Source organism: Lepeophtheirus salmonis, chromosome 13 (assembly GCF_016086655.4).
Source record: "Lepeophtheirus salmonis chromosome 13, UVic_Lsal_1.4, whole genome shotgun sequence".
Lineage (NCBI taxonomy): Eukaryota > Metazoa > Arthropoda > Copepoda > Siphonostomatoida > Caligidae > Lepeophtheirus > Lepeophtheirus salmonis.
In genome coordinates this window covers 30,935,640-30,956,504 of record NC_052143.2, presented here as the reverse complement: position 1 = coordinate 30,956,504, position 20,865 = coordinate 30,935,640, and the positions used below count along the sequence as shown (strand labels likewise).

General features: G+C 30.7%; 1 protein-coding gene across 1 annotated transcript in view; it reads left to right on the top strand.

Moving 5' to 3' along the window:
• Window positions 1-20,865, top strand: part of LOC121128251 (somatomedin-B and thrombospondin type-1 domain-containing protein) — a 118,729-nt gene that overhangs the window by 65,890 nt on the left and 31,974 nt on the right. Inside the window, exon 3 of the mRNA XM_040723833.2 lies at window positions 17,464-17,626. Coding sequence (XP_040579767.1) covers window positions 17,464-17,626 — 163 coding nt within the window. The remainder of the gene's footprint in view (window positions 1-17,463; window positions 17,627-20,865) is intronic.

The following is a 20,865-nucleotide window of genomic DNA, read 5'->3' as shown; positions in this document are numbered from 1 at the left end:
GATATAGAACATAAAAGATTTGGAAAATTAAAAGAAAATATTTTATCTTTCTGAAATTGTCAAATTGTTAAAATCTAGGATTAAAAAGCTCATATATATCAAATATCCCCATCCTTGTTATTTTTTCAATATGTAGAAACTATAATTTGGGATCATCCATTTGAAGTAACACTCAATAACGATTTAGTCCCCGTTGCTTTTAACAAAGATGATTTCATTACGCATCGATTATTTTTAACGTCTACACGACAACTAAAACAAAAATTAACAAATGTTGTTTTGATACCATGTCTCTAAGTATAAAAATGCAACAACATAACAGGCAACGCGAGCGTGCTCTCCTTAGCACTGGTGTCAGTGCCGAAAAGGATGCAAAGATCATTGGGCATCTCCATCCCGTATGGCCATAATATTAGGAAGTATATTAAAGATCCATACAGCCAAGATTAAATAAAACTTCTGCAGAAACATTATGGCTCACTTCTGGCCTACCTTTATTTGGCCCACCTCCAGTCCTGACCTTAACCCCTGTACTTTGAAGTGCCTTGAAGCTGAATGTCTGCTGTACCTCTCATCCAAATTTGGATTCCCTCCGAGCTGCCTTCACGAGTACGTGGTACGCCATCGACACGGCTTTCATTGTCAATAGCTACCAATTTGTTCGCCGGCGTATCGAGGGTGTTATTGCTTGTAAAAGACGACATATTGAATAGACTATATAGGTAAATATAGTATTAAAACATATAACCAATTGGTTTTGAGACGTGATTTCTTGATTATAAAAAATTTACGTTGTTCATAAGTGGGTGATGCTATTGTAAGTTTTGGGCACCCAAAATCATTTGGTGTGACTTTATGTCCCCACATTAAAAAAACCAATTTGTAACAATGTCTTCTGCTGATTGAAAGTTGCATCATTGGATATAAATTACATGATATTTGATTCTAAATGAGTCATTACAGTATGTTCCAAAGTTTGAAAGTGCATCTCTTAACTATAACAGTAAAGTAGAAATATTACTATTTTCTGCAAAAATTCATATTTTTGTATATAAACAACTTTAAGAAACGAAAATAGATCTATCACGAATATTTTCGTTATTTTTTAGCATATTACCAATATATAAATAACATATTTATATAAGGGTTTCATTTGTCAAAATAAAACAAAAAACCAATAGTTTGAATGAAAGAAAAAGTTAACTAATCCAAGAATATTTTTTATAAATACAAATCTATTATACTCTAAGTCTTTTGCCATCCATCATAAAAAGTTTTTTTTATCATTGGATTTATAGAGAAATGTACAAAGAATTATTTAAAAAGATTAATTCCATTTTATATCATTGGATAGTTAAGAATTTACTAAAATTTAACCATTTTTAAATCCTAAAAATCGTTTTTGTTGAAAAAGCTTTTTATAAAAAATATTTTTACTTCTTGTGACTTAAAGAAAAATAGTTCTTGATGACGTAATAAGTATGGAGTTCTAAAGTTTTAGACTTCTTTTATATTTTAAATTTGTGTATGACTGATATTTGCGAGCGTGTATTATAAGAAAGAATCCTTACCTCTATAGAAACTGATTGTGATTTGTATAATATTATTAAGAATATAATGAATATGTATTATTCTCATAAATAATTTTTCCGCTACTTTTTAATTTGAGCAAATTATTAACTCAAGAAGCTCATTAATGTTATAAAAAATATGTAATCAATGATTAATAGAAAATAATTAAACATAAAAAAATTCTAATTATCTTACTATTGAACCTTTCATTCCATAGTAAATATATTAAATCATTGAAAAACTGCCAAAAAGTTTTGGTTTTGGACAAATTACTTTTCTAATTTTAGAGGGGTCAAATCGAGAAAATCAAACATTTTTTACATCTTTACACGTGTTATATTAAGCAACATATCATCTGTAAATAAACAAAAGATAAGCCAAAATCAGTTGGTAATTAGCCAATTTTTCCTAACTATGGAGAGTATTGTCAAGAATGCTCAGAACAACTTATCAAGGGCCTATTCAAATTTAACCAGCCTGTAGCCTAATATTTTCCCTTCTCTTTGATGCTAACAGAGAAAGAAGACGGTGTTACCTCGCTAATAGAAAAATATATAATATATTGTGTTATGAGCTTCTGATTTTTAGGATTTCCCCCCTTATCAGTGTTCTGAGCGTTGATTGGTTGAATTAGAACTAGCTCTTCTTAAGCCCTGAACAATTTCCAGCAATCAACGTTAAAAAAAAACAATATTTTATCTATAGTTGGGAATCTAAAGGATTTAAGAAACTGAATTTAGTCCCTATATGGACCTTCTCAAATAAAATCTATGAATTTATTATTCTTTAAGTGTGACAATAAATTTTGCATACATTAACTGCAATTTACAACCCATCTAAACAGTTAATCAAAATATTTTTTTATGTAAATTGATGATAATTTGTCCAAGACTACAATTGTTATCCACACTCCATTTTGAAAAAAAAAATCATTCAAGCATGCTATTGCTATATTTCTTATTTGATCTTAACTCTTTAAAACCTCTTTAGGTAGTTAGAACTATCTGTAACTAGAGTTTTTGTCAACTTCTAAGAACAAAAACGTGTATTATTTAATCAAAATTTTGAAGTTATAAGCAATAAATATTAATAATAAATTTTTCGAAAGCAACTGAGTGAATCTTTCTGTAGATATTTATTTCAAATAAAATGTAAATGATTTTTTTCAATTTAACACCTCGAAAGTTAAATAATTTTATGAATTCTTGGTTTATGTTTTCAAGGATAATTCTCCACTTACTAACTTGAGAGATAAAGTTTTGGTTATAATGAGGGAAAATTAAGACACGCAACATTTGGGATCAAAATGGAGAAGATAACTCCACATATAAATCCTTGGTGTTATTCGATGTTTTTCATGTGCACAATTACGCGTAGTAGAAGTTACCTCCTCAAGAATAAGAAATAATTATAACAGATTGATACTTTTTTTATATATGATTCAATGAGCTAGAGAGTCAAAATTTTCACACAACATTACATTTCTTATTTATTAAATATTCTATAAAAAAAAATTAAAGTAATAATGAAAAAATCCAACAAAATTGAACTTTTTTTTACAGCAAATTTTGAATGCAAAAGTTGTAATATATAGTATATATTCTTTAGTTTCACCAATAATCTAAAGTAATTTAAAAAAATATTAGCTTCTATGTATGACCCTTCATATTACTGAGTTTTTGGTCTGATTAGACACATACTTTAGGATTTGCATTCAAGATAACTACATAATAATTTATCTTTTGAATGCTGGAATGTTGTTTATCAATTGTTATGTGAATTAACTTCCATCAAGATAGTTAATTCATTTCATAATAGGGCATTGAATCGAAATGATACTCAAAAACGTGATTTAAGGAGAATGTTCTAACAGCCAAACTTACTTCGATTCAAATTAAATTGTCATTTTCTTGTTCAACAGCTTAAATAAGCATAATATATATGGTTTTTTTATCACACAGGCGTTCCAAGACCTGAATTTGGGTGCATAGTATTTTTTTTTCAAGACAATCTTCATTTTTTACAAAATGATGATATGATGATGTAAGTGTAATGCATGTAGCTTTATGGATGTTCGAGAAACAGGGAATATTCCAACGGTACGATGTCTCCCATACTAATTGATCAGGTTTTTTTCTCCAATATTTAGAAATGAATTAAGGATCTCTAAGGAGAGCAAAAAATAAAATAGAAAAGAGGTTTCCAAAAGATTATCCCTTAATCAAAGCCACATAATGATTCACTAAACCATTAATCTTCCAAGTCATTTTAATCAAAAATATATATATATATATATTAAATAACTGATATATGAACGAAGGGATTGTTATCATTTAATATGATTAATACTAAAAGTCAAATTCAGAGCCAAAGGAATGAAAAGGTTTGAGTATTATAAGCATTTTGTAGAAAAAGAAAATGATGGTTTTATGAAAAATGGAGAGAATTCTAAATAAAATATATGAAAGACATTCTATAGAATATTTAAAAGGAAAATTGATAGGAAATGAAAGGGGAAAAGGTTGTAGTAAACAGTCGAGTCATTTCTGTATGGATTCAAACTCGTGTTATACTTGTAACCGTGTGTTTTTTTGTTTTTTTTTAAATATATTTTCAAAGTAATAAGAAAAAACTTGCGAGTGTCATGATCATTATTGACTTTTTATGCTGAAAGCAACCTTTATATAAAGTTTATAAAGTACACTTATTAGGTCATTTAAAAGTTCAAAGGTCGCAAAAAAGTTTACTTCTTCTACTTTTTTATTTTAGCGTATGTTCTAAGGTGTCCAAGTTTTAGGGTGTCTTCTTGATTCGATTGTTGCATTTGTATTAAAAAGCTATGTTTGTAAAGTTTCAGTCAAGAATTTTTTTAACAACATTCTCTATTTATAAAGGGATTCAGAAGTTTCAATTTTAAAATTATGTTGTTGAACTTCAAAAGTTGCATTAAAGTTATTTTTCTCAAATATATCATCCTTATTTTTTATTGTAAAGAAAAAAAAATTGTAACACAATGAAATAATACTTTTTTTTTTCTAGAGTGCTTAAAAGATGCTCTAGTAACCGAAACGCTGAGCTAAAATTTATTCTTCTCATTTTCATTAATTAAACACCCCTCCCTAATTAAAAGACCAAGAGTTGACGTATCAAAAATGGTAAACAACTTCATCAAAAATAACATAGTGATATAAAATTTTATAAATCAGATAATTTATTCACGAATAATAAAAAGATTTAAAATAAATCAAAACCTGAGCCCATTAAAATTTCTCAATAATTTATTTCAATGTTTATAATAGATCCACCCATTTGCAGTTTGATTGCTTACACAATTCATACTATATTGTTAACATAACTGCATGTTGGTTTAGTCTTTTGGCATTCAACAGCCTTTCATATTATGTGGAAATTCTCAAACATTCGTAAACGAACGAACTCGAAAATTGATATAGTTTTTTTAAAAAAGAACTCGTTCCGACACAGAATTTAAATACTCAACCAAACTCAAAAATTTTAACTCTACTCCGACAATTATATCAACTCGAAACTGCCCCTTGGCTCAAAAATAGCTTTTGAATGGTACCCCTTTTAAAATGGATAATCTGTATGAAATTAACGACCTCACAGATTCCAGTATTTTTCATATATACATATTTATGTTAATTTTTACATGGTCCATCTTTGCTATGAAAGAAAATAATCATGGGTGATGTTAATCAGTAGCATTCAGGACATGTAAAAAAAATAAAAAAATCAAGGAGGTAACCCTTACATTTTGAAGAATACTTTGGAGGAGAGGAGCTACCTGTGATGACGTTGCATTATACCAGAAATAAGCAGCTGTGACGAGGGGAAGTGTTAGAAAGAAATAAACTAGAAGATATTATCAATTCCACTCTTAGTCGAACAAATCCTCAGGGTCACTCTCCATCTCTTACAGGGTGCGTGTACAAAATCTGCCGCATTTTAAAGACGACATTCTGTCAATGCCAGTTACAACGGTCAGAAGTCTCAGGAAGCAGCTGGAGGAGCCATCAGACCCAATGGACGTTGTTGACAGGAAGAAGAAAGAGGCGAAGAGCACTAGGATTGTCCGGGACGTCACCTTTATCAACAAGGTCAACTTCTGAGTGAAAAGACACATGGGTTGCGGCTGCTCAAAAGCTTCAAGCCGAACATGCTCTGGTTCTTCTCTGATAAGAAGAATTTTGTTCAGGATCAAATCCAAAGCCCCCAGAACCATCGCTGGATTGCCGTGAACAACAGAGACGTCTCCAGGGGCATGAAGACCAAGTTTCCGGCAACTGTCATGGTCTTTGGGGTCATGTCAAGTGAGAGGCATGTCATGCCGCCCCACATCTTTGAGACAGGCATCAGGGTGAATACAGGTGGTGGATGTGGCAGCAGGACTCGGCTCCGGCCCACAAAGCTAAGCGGACACAAGAATGGCTGAAAAGCAATGCTTTTGCGTTAGTACCCTTCTCCTCTTGGCCTCCCTCATCATCGGAATTGAACCCGTTGGACTACTTTGTCTGGTCTTACGTGGAGAACATGACCAACCGCTCCTCCCATAACACCAAGCAGTCTCTCATCACCTGTATCAAGGAGAAATTTAGTGAGATAGAAGCAGCGCAGATCCAAAATGCCTGTTCTTGGTTTTGTAGCCGCATTGAGCGGGTTTTGGCCGCAGACGGCGGCTACATTGAATAGATAGCTGCTCTATATCCTAATAAAGATTTTTTTTTTATCAATAAATATTATAACATAAGCTTGTATTTATCGTCTTTAAAATGCAGCAGATTTTGTCCACGTACCCTGTATAAGCACATTCAAATGTTAAATCCATTTTTGTATAAATCAATGATAGATTGTATGGATTATGAAAAGAAGGTACCTTCTTAGGAATTAAATAATAGTAATAGCGTGTAAAAAAGAAAATTCAGTCTTTAATCATAATAGGTTGGGGGAGGAATAAATTAGTATTTTTCGCCAAAGCGTTATAAGAAGTGTTACAATCATCCGATTAAAGCAAGTATTCCCCGTTCAGTTCGGTAACTTGTTAACGAGAATCCAACATCATAGTGCCCTTCCCATAGAAGCCCTTGTCCGTAATGGCGAAAAACTCGGACAACCATTTTTAACAGGATTCAATTGAGGCTATTTGTACCCCAAGCTTGTTGACCATAGACAGGAACAGGTTGTAGTCACTTGGTTTTCGATCCGAGCTGTATGGTGGATGCATCAGAACTTCCTATACGAGCTCCCAGAGGTTCTTGGAGGGTTGGCATAGCCTTGATGATGTCTTGTTCTCTCCTATTTATCAATGCTGACCGGTTCTGTTTGATAACCAGCTTTAAATGATCGAGTTTTTCATAGTAGAGGGCAGAATTGAGCTTTTTTCCATAGGGATGTAGCTCTTACTAGATCATTTCATACCAATCCCACCAAACACCAAGTAACACTTTCCTGACAGTCAATCCTGTCTTGGCCACGATCTGAGCTACTTTGTTGGCTTTCGACCTCAGTTTTTTGTTACTTGACATTGGTGTTAGTGAACTTTTTTTCTTTTCTTTTTTATTGCTAGTCAAAATCCGCTTCAGAAATGACGGGGTTTTTCCGTTTTCAGGTTGTAAAAATATAAAATATGGCGAATTTCTTCCTTTGAGACCTCAATACTCGAGGTACGATATTTTGCAACTAGACCGACCAAGTGCAATGTTGTCAAAAAAATGTTTGTAGTATCACAACACGTTATCGTATGATTCGATGAAACAAATAAAGAACAAGATATATAAAGTTAAAAAAAAAGGGTGTAAAAAAATAAGTACGAAATTAGTTATTTTTCACCTAGTATAAAAACTTATTTTTCAAATTGACCACTAAAAAAACAAGGAAGTAAAAAATGTAGCAGTTTATCATCACTTATAATTATCCTTTTCTTTTTTTATGGTTGAATTGGATGAGTGGATGTCTTAAAAGTTAAGAAAAACTAAAAAGATCACCACTTTCTACTAATAAAAACCAAAAACAACTCGCTTAACGTATCACCTAGTCCTTTATAATAACATTGATGAATGAAACAATTGTAATTGTATTTCTTAAATACGGGAGTGAGCTTTAAGTCTTACATAAGAATACTTTAAAGTTAAAGCATTAATGTAAGTATTTTTAAGCATTTTAACCAGCCAATTGGCATTATGGGTTAGGGCATATATAATAAATACTGCCTAAGACAGAAGTTTGGCTTCACATTCGACTATAACTATCTGTATTTATGTTATACTAAATTTTACAGAAACATCTTTTTTTATTAAAAAATCTTTATGCGTAGATCCATTTTGTAAAAATGTAGAAAGATATTATGGGGGCTTGAAAAAGCTTCTTTTTATGGATTTCCCACATTAATACGAAATACAAACCTGAAATGAGTATGAGCTCCTCTAATAAAAGTTTCCAAATAAAGTGTTTCATTGAAGAGAAAGCTTCTTAAACAGATTCGGTCATTTCATTTTATTAGGTCAGCTGTCAAAAACGGCAGACAAATTACATAAGTCAATCATTAATAATTGAAGAAAAAAAAAGTAATAAAAATATTTAAATTACTTTAATATATGAATAGAAAATTAAATCGGGAATATCATGTGTTGTTTTTTTTAAGATTATAGCTGTTTTTATAAATCAGAATGAAAGATGATGAGTTGAAGCATGTATATTACATCCTATACATATTTTGAGAATAAATCCTTCTAGCTTCATTTTGTGTTGACTCACCACAAATGTAATCCGTGCTTAATATTGTGAAAAATCATTCTAGCTTGATTTTGTATTGACGGGCTACATGTATACAATGTTCCCATTTCCCTATTTTGCCCCTTAAAGAAGGTAGGGGATAAAACAAGAAAAAAAAACACACACAGGTTGTACTAATGGCATGAATATATTAAAGACTCTAGTAACAGAAAGAAAATTACTTTTTATAGGAAATAGATATTCTATTTGCGTTTTTGGAATTATATGTATATACTTCAAAATACGATTAACATATATGAGTATACTTATTGTCCTCAAATATTTGTACTTATCCAATATACACAAATTTCTATTTATATTCCTTCATTTTTTAAATATAAAATGCTTCGAATATACACATATTTGAGCAAAGCTGTAGCAATTTATGGAGGAATCAACAAGTGTAGTTTGTTCTAGAAAAAAGGAGATAAGATAAAAATAAATTGACTGGCCAATACATACAATGTGATAGAAAATTAATGTTTCAAAATCATAGTCCACGTTGACTGCTACTTCCATAACTTTCTTTAAGAGGTCCAAACGCTCCCTCTTCATATCTTGAGGTACATAAATAATGACCCATAGAGTATGAATGCTATATTGATCTTGCCCAAAAATATGTTTACTGAATTTCCACTATTTCATGGGTAATGTGGCAGATTGAGCTGTAACTAATCCAAGAGCCACACATTGTTATATACCTCTTGCTTGAAAACGTTCTTGTATGATAATTGACAAGAGAAAAATAGATGCTATGTCCTTCCAGGTGCTTGTGAGGACACCTAGGATTAATTTATTTCAAATTGAGTTGATGAATTTGTTATTATCTTTACGGCTAATGATGTACCATCTCAAAAAAAATTGGGCTCAGTGAATAAATAATAAGTTTAGAATTATCTGAGAAAGTGGAGAAAAATATGATACGCACAAAATATAACATTAATATTTCAATCTTTGGGGTGGATTAACGCCCCCAAGAAAGTAACGGAGGTTGACATTTTGGTTAAAACTGTGAATGAGTAATAAGGTTAATAAGAGTCAACTCAGGTCCCAAAGCTGCTAGCACACAAAATATCATTTGTGGAGAATTTGGTGGATTTCTGGCCTTAGTCAATGGGGTCGCCTTCTTGCCCAGATTGCTTGCATCTTGACTACGGTATCCAGGGCAATATAGAGAGAAATGTATGTTGCACCTCATCCCCCATTCAAGTTTAGCTCTAACCACATCTGTTGAGGCTGTGTAAGGTGCCTAAGAAGTTCGTAACCTATTTTTGATACAACTTAAGGTTCTTACATAAGTTGTACATGTTTCATCCATTTCTATTTGTCTTCAATTTAGTCGACCAGAATAAAGAATGAAAAAAGCAGTTTTTTTTACTACAAATTTTAATTTGCTAATAAGGTAAGCCTCACACTTTGATAAGCTTAGACACAGAATAATCACGCTTGCAGCTGAGCTTTTTTTTCTTCTTCTTTCCTTTCCCTATTTAAAAAAGGGGTAGGAAATTTCTGATTTTTTTTTTTTTTTGAGCAATCATGCCTTGTAAATTCCCCTCATGTAGGGATAAAAAGTCTGCGTGAAATTGGGGCCTCCTAAAGGAGACGCTGTTCGACACGTTCATGTGCTTTATAACATATTAGATAGTCGTCCTGGGATACCCGGCGGAGCCGATGATAACGGTGGTCCCCTTTCCTGCTCAAGTTAATTCAGCAATTCCTTGTGTCGCTTCCATGGTTATTGTTGATACTTTTGTGGCAAAATAGGAACCAAATGGTTGCAAAGACTCTTAGTCTCTCATATCTGGCCGATAACTTTACGGCAATGCTCCGGTTATTTACCTATATGAAGTCAAACTTTGTTTAGAATTATCTATTAGGCCCTCTATTTCGGGTCTCTATAACTCCATGGCTCAAATTACATGAATACACGTAGCACTATAAATTTACATATGATTTTTTTTTATGACTCTATATATTCGATATTAATAAAAAAGTGACCCACTTAAAGAATATTCATATAAGTGGTGTGGTACAATATTTACAATCTTGAACAAAAAACTGACAAAGGGAGAACATTTCATTTTTTTTAACTTCATATATGGTGCATACTGAGCATGGCATCAATTCTTAAAAGATACACAATCACGTATGCAGTTTAGCTTCCCCCTTGAAGGCAATAAAGTAAAAAATGAGATCTCATTTTACTTTTTTTTCAACCAATCATTCCTTTTTTTGAGGGTCGTTTGAAAAGTCTGTCCAAACTCCGATAGATGGCACTACTGGCACGTATCGAGGATATGTTAAGTTATTAGCCTCTCTTGGAAGAATATACACCAATTTTCAACTATATTGGTTAATTTCTTTCTGTTTTGCATCGTTAGAACCGAGGAAATGGAGGGATTTTCAAAAATGGACAAAAAATATAAACATAAAAACAATCTTTAAAAAAAGTTAAAGAAATAAGATAATAACACTTTTTTTTTTTTTACTTTATGTACAGCCCAAAATTTGAAAGACATATTAGTGTCAGTTATAGGCTTTGTTTTCATATTTCTATGATGATTTAAGATACCCAAGATTTTTAACTATGGATAAGAACTTTTATCGGTTTTAATATATTGCATTTGTCCGCGATATGGCCCTTTCAAATAAAATATATCAATTTCTAATTCTTCTATAGTGACAATCAATTTTTGAAACTTTAAGCATAATTTGTGGCGACTCCCAAGGTAAATAAGTATAATTTGTATATAGAAATTGACGATACGTCGTCTTAGAATACTGATATACTCCGTACTGTGAAAAATCATTCTAGATTGCTTTTGTGTTGGCAATCCACTTATCCTTATCTGTTGAAGTCGTTTTTAATATGGCTTGAATGATTCAATGTACATATAAAAATATAGGTTTTTGTAGTTATGTATGTATATTTTGCTTTATTTTTTCAGCTACTATTAAATATATTTATTTTGCAGTGGTAACATCTGTAAAATGTTGTTAAAATATACCTTTTTTTTTGTTTATAATATTAGCTTGTTTTTTTTTAAAGTAAAGAAAAATGTATTTTAAAACTATTTTATTTAATTTATTGTGTTGCAAAAAAAAAAAGAAGGATATTTTTTTGATATACAAATGAATAATTCTAAACCTATAAGCCAGAGGTTAAAAATGTTATTTTACTACAAATCCAAGTCAAGTCTCAAATCCCCCATTACTCAATTTTATTTTTTACAGAGGGTTTTGAGCCCTACGGAGCCCATTCTAGTAACACCTTAATTTAAAGTTTATTTAATTTTTTTAAATACCAGCATTTGTTATTATTTGAATCTCATTCCATATGTAAACAATAAAATAATTTAAAAGTTTTATTAAATTATACATTTTTTAAAATCTAATTAGTATATTAAATTAACACAGACTTAATTAATTATATGAAAGTGCATCAAGCTAATTTGTAGACTTCTGATAGTAGTTCCAGATAAATTGGTTTCTACAAATAAAGGTACTGTTCATTCTATCCACAATTATTTCTATTATTTCTTTATTATGGTATAATTCATTTATAACTCACCTGATACAATGGACATTAACTTTCATTAAGGGAAGCTATAACATTTATGTATGTATTCTACATATATATAAAAGAGAAAGGAATAAAGAGATTAATGGATTAAAAAAATTACAGGCAACTCCTAGACAAAAATATTTAACTCTTAACATGGGCACCAAAGACTTTTTAATGGAAAAACTTATCTAATATGGTTACAAATTACTTTTTTTATTAGAAATACCTGTATTTACTTACATTAGAAAATATTAAAAACAAGCATAGAACAAATTCACTTTGTGATCTTTTTTATATCTCATGTTGCTGTGATATTCTTTAATATTGCTAATCATTAAATATATTTATAGTCAAATAATCCTTTCACACCCACATTGAATTGAAAAGTAAATCATAGGTAATTATAGTCAATTCTTGATCTCTTTGATCATGTTAGAACTAATTCGAATTATTTTTTTTAATAACTCCAATAGATTCACCAGAATTTGATGGGACACTGGTGTCCCTCTGGGTGTGAACTGTAATTTTTTAATATGTTTAAACAAAATATCAAAGTTACCATATGTAGTTGAATTCTTATCATTTATTAATTATTAGTTTTTATTTGTAATTCAAATAAGTAATAATTCTACAATGGAAAATTGATTAATATAAAAATCATAAAAGCTTTACAAGTGAAACATAACGAAGCAATTCCTATCTCTTACGAGCTGTATGAGCTAATAAAACAAAATGGTCATGTGACTTAACAGGAAATCAAGGCATCTTTGTGTATCAGTATGACCAGCATCTGCAATATATAGTACACAAATTTGGTTGTAAAGAAGATTTGCTCGCGTAGGATTCCACGTAGTCTAACAAATACTCCAAAACCTATGTTTTGGAGTTACCTTAATCAGAATTGCTTCAAAAATTGATTCAAACATATGCAAAAGTGTACTCATGAAATACACTTTTGCATAATAAGTCTTTTCAAAAAAGCAATAAAGCCAATTGCCCTTTTAACTATTTTATTATTATTAAGATAGAAACATAAATACCAACCTACGTATAACAAATAACTAATTTTAGCTATTTTTATTTATTAATTCAATAGTACCATGTCTAATCTTGCTCCCACTTTCTCCTTGCACTCTACAAAATATCCCTTCCACAATTGTTAGAGATGAATGAAATATGACCTTAACACGTGCGAAACTATTTTTTAGCTGATAGTCTGAACAACTGTTCTTATCGCTCGTTAATTCTGGAAGAGTGAATGTTTTATATTAGTAATCACTAGTTTTTTTGCATGAAAAATGTGTTTGCATGAATAACAGAGACTAACAATGAGGTTTTGCATTGAAGCTATAAATGTAAGTTCATGCTGAACTCGTAATAGAATCGAGGATTCACAAAAGAGTAGTTCCTGGATTTGAAAGTCCTTGCTAGATATTATGTTTATATCTTTGATTTCAGTTAATCTAATAAATCGTCATGACAGATAAGCTTCTTTTCTCCTATATTATTTCCTAAAAGACATAGTCACCAAATCGTTTCTTGGGTTTCATTTATTTTTAGCTACAGACAGATCATATTTTTCCCCAAATAAAATTGATATAAAAAATTCACTACGTCAATAGACTAATGATTTCAAATATCATATATTTTTGTAATAGTTTCATCTAAAAAAAATTGAGGGAGCGTATTAAGAAGAAAAATAAGAATATTCGACATACTTTACTTTATAATTGGACGTCTTTTTTTTTCTTTTTTTCATTAGTTATAGGAATATAAAAAAAAATATTTTACAACTATTCATCAAAAAAATAGATCAATACCATTTTTTTATAATGTAAAATCGTGAAAAAGACTTTTGAAACTAATTTAAAATTCTATATACATATATTGGAGCATATTGTGATAAAATATTTAAAATAATATCTTTGGATATTGTATTAATATTACCGGCAAAGTATGAAAATCTGCATTAGATCTAATAACTAGGTACTGAATATAATTCTGGTCACATATCGGCAAATTATATAATACATATATATGTTACAGACTGTAAATACAAATACAAAGTCAAGCATAGTGCATAGGTACTTGTGATATGTGCGCGTTAACCTATTTCCTGTAATCAACAGCATACTTTGATTGCATACACATGGAGCAGGCATAAACTAAATCATTTGAATTTGGCAAAGGGAGAATTACTTTCAAATATATTAATAATGCCCCAAACCTTAAGAACTAAATATATTCGAAGATATAAGAAGGGGGTTTTACCGCACAAATTGAAGTTTTATACGACCAACCTATGTCATTTGGGCTTGAATCTACTTTATATCCTCATAAGTTATAACTTATAAGGATAACTTTTGAAGACGCCATAATAATGACGTAATATTTGATGAGTTTTAAAATGATGAGTATCATTGTGATAGAAGCGTACCATTTTCTACCATTAGAAATTACGCATCAAGTATAAATAAAGGTTTCTTTAGGTTAGTGTATCACAAAAATAAGACAAAGGAACCAGATAATTGAAATAGTATTTGGGAGTAAGATTGCGTTTTACACAACTCCCCAGCCCTGTTTATCTTAAACTTACGATTCATTTTGATCATTCATTCAAAAAGTATTTACTGAACATTTTCCCCCGTGGTTTCTACTGCCCGTAGACACACGAAGACAGTCTTGTGCCAAAGTATGAGACACTCCAGGCTGACATGCAACAGCACTTCTACCATAAATTGTCTCAACAAAGAACCAACGTTGGATTTTGTGTTCCTTTTATTTTTACATACCGATAGATCATATTTTTACAAGTATAAATGTATAAGGTCTTGCAGAGTTTTTGAACAAGTGACACCCACTATTTTATGGCAAATAATCCAATATCGAATAGAAAACAAGCTTAATGAATATATATATGCATTTTATATGGTAATATTTTACAAGTGCGTTTTGTTGAGCACATGTCATTAAATTATGCATTCATAAAATAAAGGCACGACGGATTACTATTTATGATACCATATACTTATATTCAAACATACATGCATATTTAAGAAGTAGATTTCTTTCTTTGTTTTCTTAATGTTGCTCCTGATTAATAATATATATGTATATATACTTTTGTAGGTATAAATCAATTAGAGGCACATTTCCTTAACGACTCTTGAAAATAAATTTAAGAAATAAAATTAGAATTATAAAATAAAAATGTTGTTCATTAAAAAACTCCTAATTGATACATTATTTCGGGAAAGTAAGTTACCAAATGATTATTATAATTAAAAACTCTATCAAGCTGCCTTTTGAAAATATACTTGTCTAAAGAAACTTTCTCAAAGAGTAATGCTACACAGTAATTCCTTCACATACTGGCTTCAATCCTTCTTTGATAGTGCTCGTTAGTTAAAACAATTAACCCCCACATGGAATGACAAAAAAAATCGCACTTGAATAGGCTCTTGTAGGGTTTTGCTAATCAAGAGCATTTTGGCCATGTTTAAAGAATAAAAAAATCAAATAAAACGACGTAGCTCAATGGACAAAGCACTCGGGAGAAATTATTCCCTTGAACTCAATCTGTGTAGGTTCGATTCAAGGCCGTTCCTGGGGAAGAAAATATACATTATGTATATGGACTTCAAAGAAGATTCCGAGGTGAGATGGAGTAAATGTAAGCAACATGATAACCCTACGCTATAGATTTTTGAAATTTTAGCCCACCTAATAGGTGTAAGTCATTTTTGGAATCGGAGTAGAATTGAGGATCGAAATCAGAGTAGTGCATGTCTATATACCAATGCTACATTTCCTTCCTCTCACGGTTGCTTGCAACTAATCTAATAAAACGTCATGGCATGTCTTTTATGCTGCTCTCTTCCCAATAATTCTTCCAATTATCAGGATTACCAAGTTCAGTTTCTTTTATTTTTACATACCGGTAGAACATATTTTGGGGATCTTCCTTATTATATATATTATATTTTGGAGACAGGGGCTTGGTTTTAAAAGTTTCAACATCCATAACTATTTACAAAAAAATGACATTTTTTGAAGAAAAAAAATTCAAAAATCTATATCTGTTCTTAAAAAATGAAGTTTTTTTAAGAAAAAACTCAAAATCCACAGCTTTTCACAAAAAAATAAATTTTTTCACAGAAAATTAAATTAAATTTCAAATATTAAATTTTTAGAAAAAACAAAATTCCTAATTTGGGGGGGCCCTCCAGCCCACCTCTTGCAGATACCCATGATTCATATACCACTAGTAAAATGTTCTTTCAAAATCTCAAGTACCCCTTAGAGTGTTTCCAATTACCTCAAGGGTTGCACGTATCCCCATTTGGGATCTACTGCTCTGGAGGACTTTGTATTTGTAACTAAAACTATATACCCGTACATGAAAAGGATCTTATAATTCGAGTACATCAGAAGGACAATATACAAAGTACAGATAACCAAACATATTCTGGAAGAGAAAACAATATCTATAAACTGATAACACTGATGATTTGTTGGGGAGTTATAATTGTAAGTACTTGTTGGACTCGGAGTAGAATCGACTATCAATATTGTTGAAATTCATCTCTATATCATTGCCAAGTATGGAGTGAGGATAGTGATTATTTACTTCTTCTCATAGCTTATTGCAGCATAATTTAATCAACCGCCATGGTAACTAAGCTACTCTCCTTCAAAACATTCCTAAAATTGTCCGAGTGAACAAATTGATTTTCGTTTGTCTATTGTTTTTAACATATTGGTATTTAATATTAAGTAATTTCCCTGTGATGTCACGTACAAACTCTCTATACTGTAGCTTTACGAATATTGTTTTCAGAAAGAGGTTTATTATGTATATATCTCACCAAGATTGAAAAAAAGGTGTTAAAAATCACTCTTGAATACTTCATACTCAGCTGTTTGATTTGTATTTATTATCTTAAAAAATAATTATATATCACCTTGAATATCTGGAAGCAAAAAAGTTCTGTGGCAGCCAAAGTTTCTTTTGTAACAAATAAAAATGTACAATTTATCTGGAAAAAAAAAATTCCACCAAAATACTTTATTTTGAACGGGAAAAAACACATATTTTCTTTGTTAAGCCGCAGACTTTTAAACCAATGTGTTACACATTAAGACTTTTGATGGAGATTACTTCTGGGTTAAACTGCTATCCTGAAAATGCTTATCAAAATAAAATATGAATGTTGAGGCTGTAAAAGTTTCCCTTATTAAAAGTTGTAAATTAATTAACCATTATAAAGAGTTGAAAAGTAGCCCAAATTCTAAAAGGAAAATATCTTAACTTTATATTAGTATAAAAATTTAAAAAATCGATTCATTGTCACATTAATAATGCATTCACTCTTACTTATAATATATCTAAATTTTTTTTTAATTAATTATATCTAATAGAACTGAATCATATATATTTAATCTTTACTATTGTGGTTATTTGATTAATAAACTTTTGTACATTTAAAATTATTTCCCCATAACTCTAGTTTAATTTTTTGTATTTTAATTTATAGAGACAGCTGGTTTACTCTCGGCCAAGTTTTTGAATCCTAAGAAACATAAATCATCATGGGACATCCGAGAGAACTTATTTTTACACAATGAATGGAATAGAAAAGAAGTTCGTGAGGATGGATATCAATCCGATGAACCTCAGGAACAAACGGATGATCGAAAGTAAGTTTCATCTATTGTTTCAGTAAATATATGTTTGGTATTTATAAGGACATAGTTTTAGTCCTTAAAAAATCATGAGAATCATTAAACGATTCTAAACGTCGTCCAATGACTCCTTGAAATAATTTGTTTATTACAAGATAATGAAATTGGTAATTTGAACGACCAATAGTGCATCTTTCAAGACGAAGTAATTGGAACTTGTAAGATTTACTTATACAAGTTGCAACTTTTATAATGTACAGACATCGTACCTTGGACACAATTTATTTATATAAAATAACCATATTAATATAAGTAACTATATAACGGTGTTCATAACTTTTGGGGCTAAGCCCCCCTCACCTCAAATATGAAAGCTAGTAAAGCCCTGGCTTACGCTTTGTTTCATAAGCTCAAAATATAATGCTCCTCTCAAGATGAACCTTACAGAATAAATATTATAAATTTACAATAATTATATACATTAGTATTTAACCTGAGGGAATTTAGGTCATTTTTAAATATATAAAGGAATAAAAAATTGTCTTTTTTTTAAAGGACATTAAAATTCTGAGACAAAAAAATCTGAGAGGGAATGACTGTATTGATATTATTAAATTGGGTATAGGAGGTAAGAAGGTTCATAACCACTGGGTTAGAGAATATAAAAACCAATTTATCATCCATTAAATGTACTAACGGGGTTACCAGGGTTCGACGAACAGACGAACTTTGCTTTAGTATTATAGATACGTACTCTCATCTTCTTAACTTTTTAATATGACTTGCTGAGCTTAAGATACACATACTCGTGCCATTTAAGAATTTTAAGATATCAGCTCACACTCATAAATGATGCTTACGCTCAGAGACAATCTTATTTTTATCAATATAAATTTGGCATAAATCAATTATGTAAGTCCATTGTAAAAATTGAAGATCAATAACTTGGAAGCAGAAATAAAATATCAGAGAGAGCTTCTAGATATTAAAACGATTTTTTCTTTCCGCGTTAAAGAGACTAAAATAGAATCTAATGAGCCCCTCCCCATGTTACGTGTGCCCCAACTGGAATTACCGAAGTTTGACGGGGAACTGACGAATTTTGCGTCATGGATGGAGACTTTTATACCAAATGTTGATAATTATAATATCAACACCATAACGAAATTTACTTTTTTTTTGAGATCCACACTCCAGGGTACGGCTTTTTAAATAATTTCATTTCATTAATGATTAAGAGAGCTCAGCCACACATATATTTATAGTATTAATTTTGTTGAAATTATATTGTTCATAAATAAATTATATCCTGTCGAAGTTAAAATTCAAAACGTTCTCATTTTAATGCAACACTCGGTAGGAATAGAAAAAAGAAGGAGACAAAAAATAGTTCTTGCTTCATGCATATAATATTATTTGCTTTAACTAATTCGTTATATGAGGGTTAAATACATAGAAAAAAAACTTTAAAAGAACGACAGTGTGTACTTCTTTCTTTTTAAAATAAATACTATAAAAAATCAATTTGTCAAATAAATCTGTTTTTTAAATTTAATACATAGTGGAACATTCAAACTTTGATGACCTATTTTAATTGTATCTATATATATATATTAGTGTTTATCTTCCGTCTGAAAATCGTAAACCAGTCTAAGACCGTTATAATTTTTTAAAAATCTAACAGAATTCTAAAATTGGTCAGTCTACATAGGTTTAAAAAATGGATCTTTATCGATTTTAGAAAAAAAATCACTTTAAATCGGGCTCTTATAAAATTTGCTCTAGACCAGAGATGTCCAACTTGTAGCCTGCGATACGCATCGCCTTCCCTATTTATGTAAATGTGCGACCCACTATCCATTCTCAATTCAAGTAGTTTTTAGCAAAGTTCATGTCATATCCTCAAAATGCGTAGACCCCACAACATACGAAAGTCATCATACCCCCAAATAATTGAATTTTAGGAAAGTCTTCACTAAAAAATACTTCTGAGAAACCAGAGAGATTTTTTTTTTTCATGGATTTCTTTTCAAGAACATAAAGTAAAAAAAAGAATTAAATTTCTCAAAAAATTACAAAAATTCCAAACTCTCAACAAAAAAAATATATATAAACCTGCGGAGGTCTCTGAACAAGGTTATGAGATTGACCTTTGAAAAAAATTGGCCTAAATTGGAAATAAACATATACTTAATAGTTTTGGGCTATGAAGCCATTCTTAATGAAATTTAATTTAATAGGTACTTTGGCCTATTAAGATATTTTAAGTGGCAATGCGGTCCATTGGAGGTACAAGGTTGGACATCCTTGGTCAAGACATATTCAAAAGATTACGTATGTGTTATTTAAAATTGCAAATATTAAATGAAGTTAAATGTTTTGCATAAATCATATTTGTTCAACTCATAAATCTGGGGGGAGGAAATCGATCCATCGATTGAGTGTGAAAAAAATTGATCCACGATTTGAAAAAGATTACATTTATGTTTACAGTCTGAGATCTCCTGCGGAAGCAAAATATCGATCCAAATCGTTCTAGAAAAAATAATTACGACCGAACCGTAAAATCAATTCGGTCCTGGACTGTGTTTCAACACTAATGAATATGTATGGGAACATAAATCATGCAATGCATAAAAATACTTGTCGAACTTCTAATTAATGAGTTTCACATAATTTTTTTTTTTCATTTTTTATGATGTTAGAATATACGAGGTATGTTATTGAAATATAAATATTTATAATATTAAACAGCTTAAAATAATTTACAAGGGAAGTTACATTAGGTAAACTTTGTCCTTGCGTTAGCACATCTGTTACAATTTCAAGTCTTCAATGCAGCCTCCATCAACGCTAAAAATGCCCTTGATGCCTCGCTGGAAGCTCTGACATGTGGGAGTAATCTAATTTGGATTTATGGAATTCCAATGTTCATCAAGGAAATGCTTGAGACCTTCAAGATTCAGTGCCCTTGTCTGGTAGGCCCCAACATGCAGAATAAGGAAAAGTCAAGGGGGTCAGCATCTGGTGAGTATGGCGGCAATATTGTTTTCGGCCAGAATAGGATGTTGGTATCCAAAAGGAATTTGGTAACCATTTGGTGGACCATTTTGTTGAAGCTCGTCTCGATGCCAATACCACCATTAATGGCATTTTTAACGTTGTACCGAGTACTCCATTAAGATCTGAACACTTTGAATTTCAAATTTCAACAAGATATAATTCATAAATTAACATTATAATTTCAACACTGC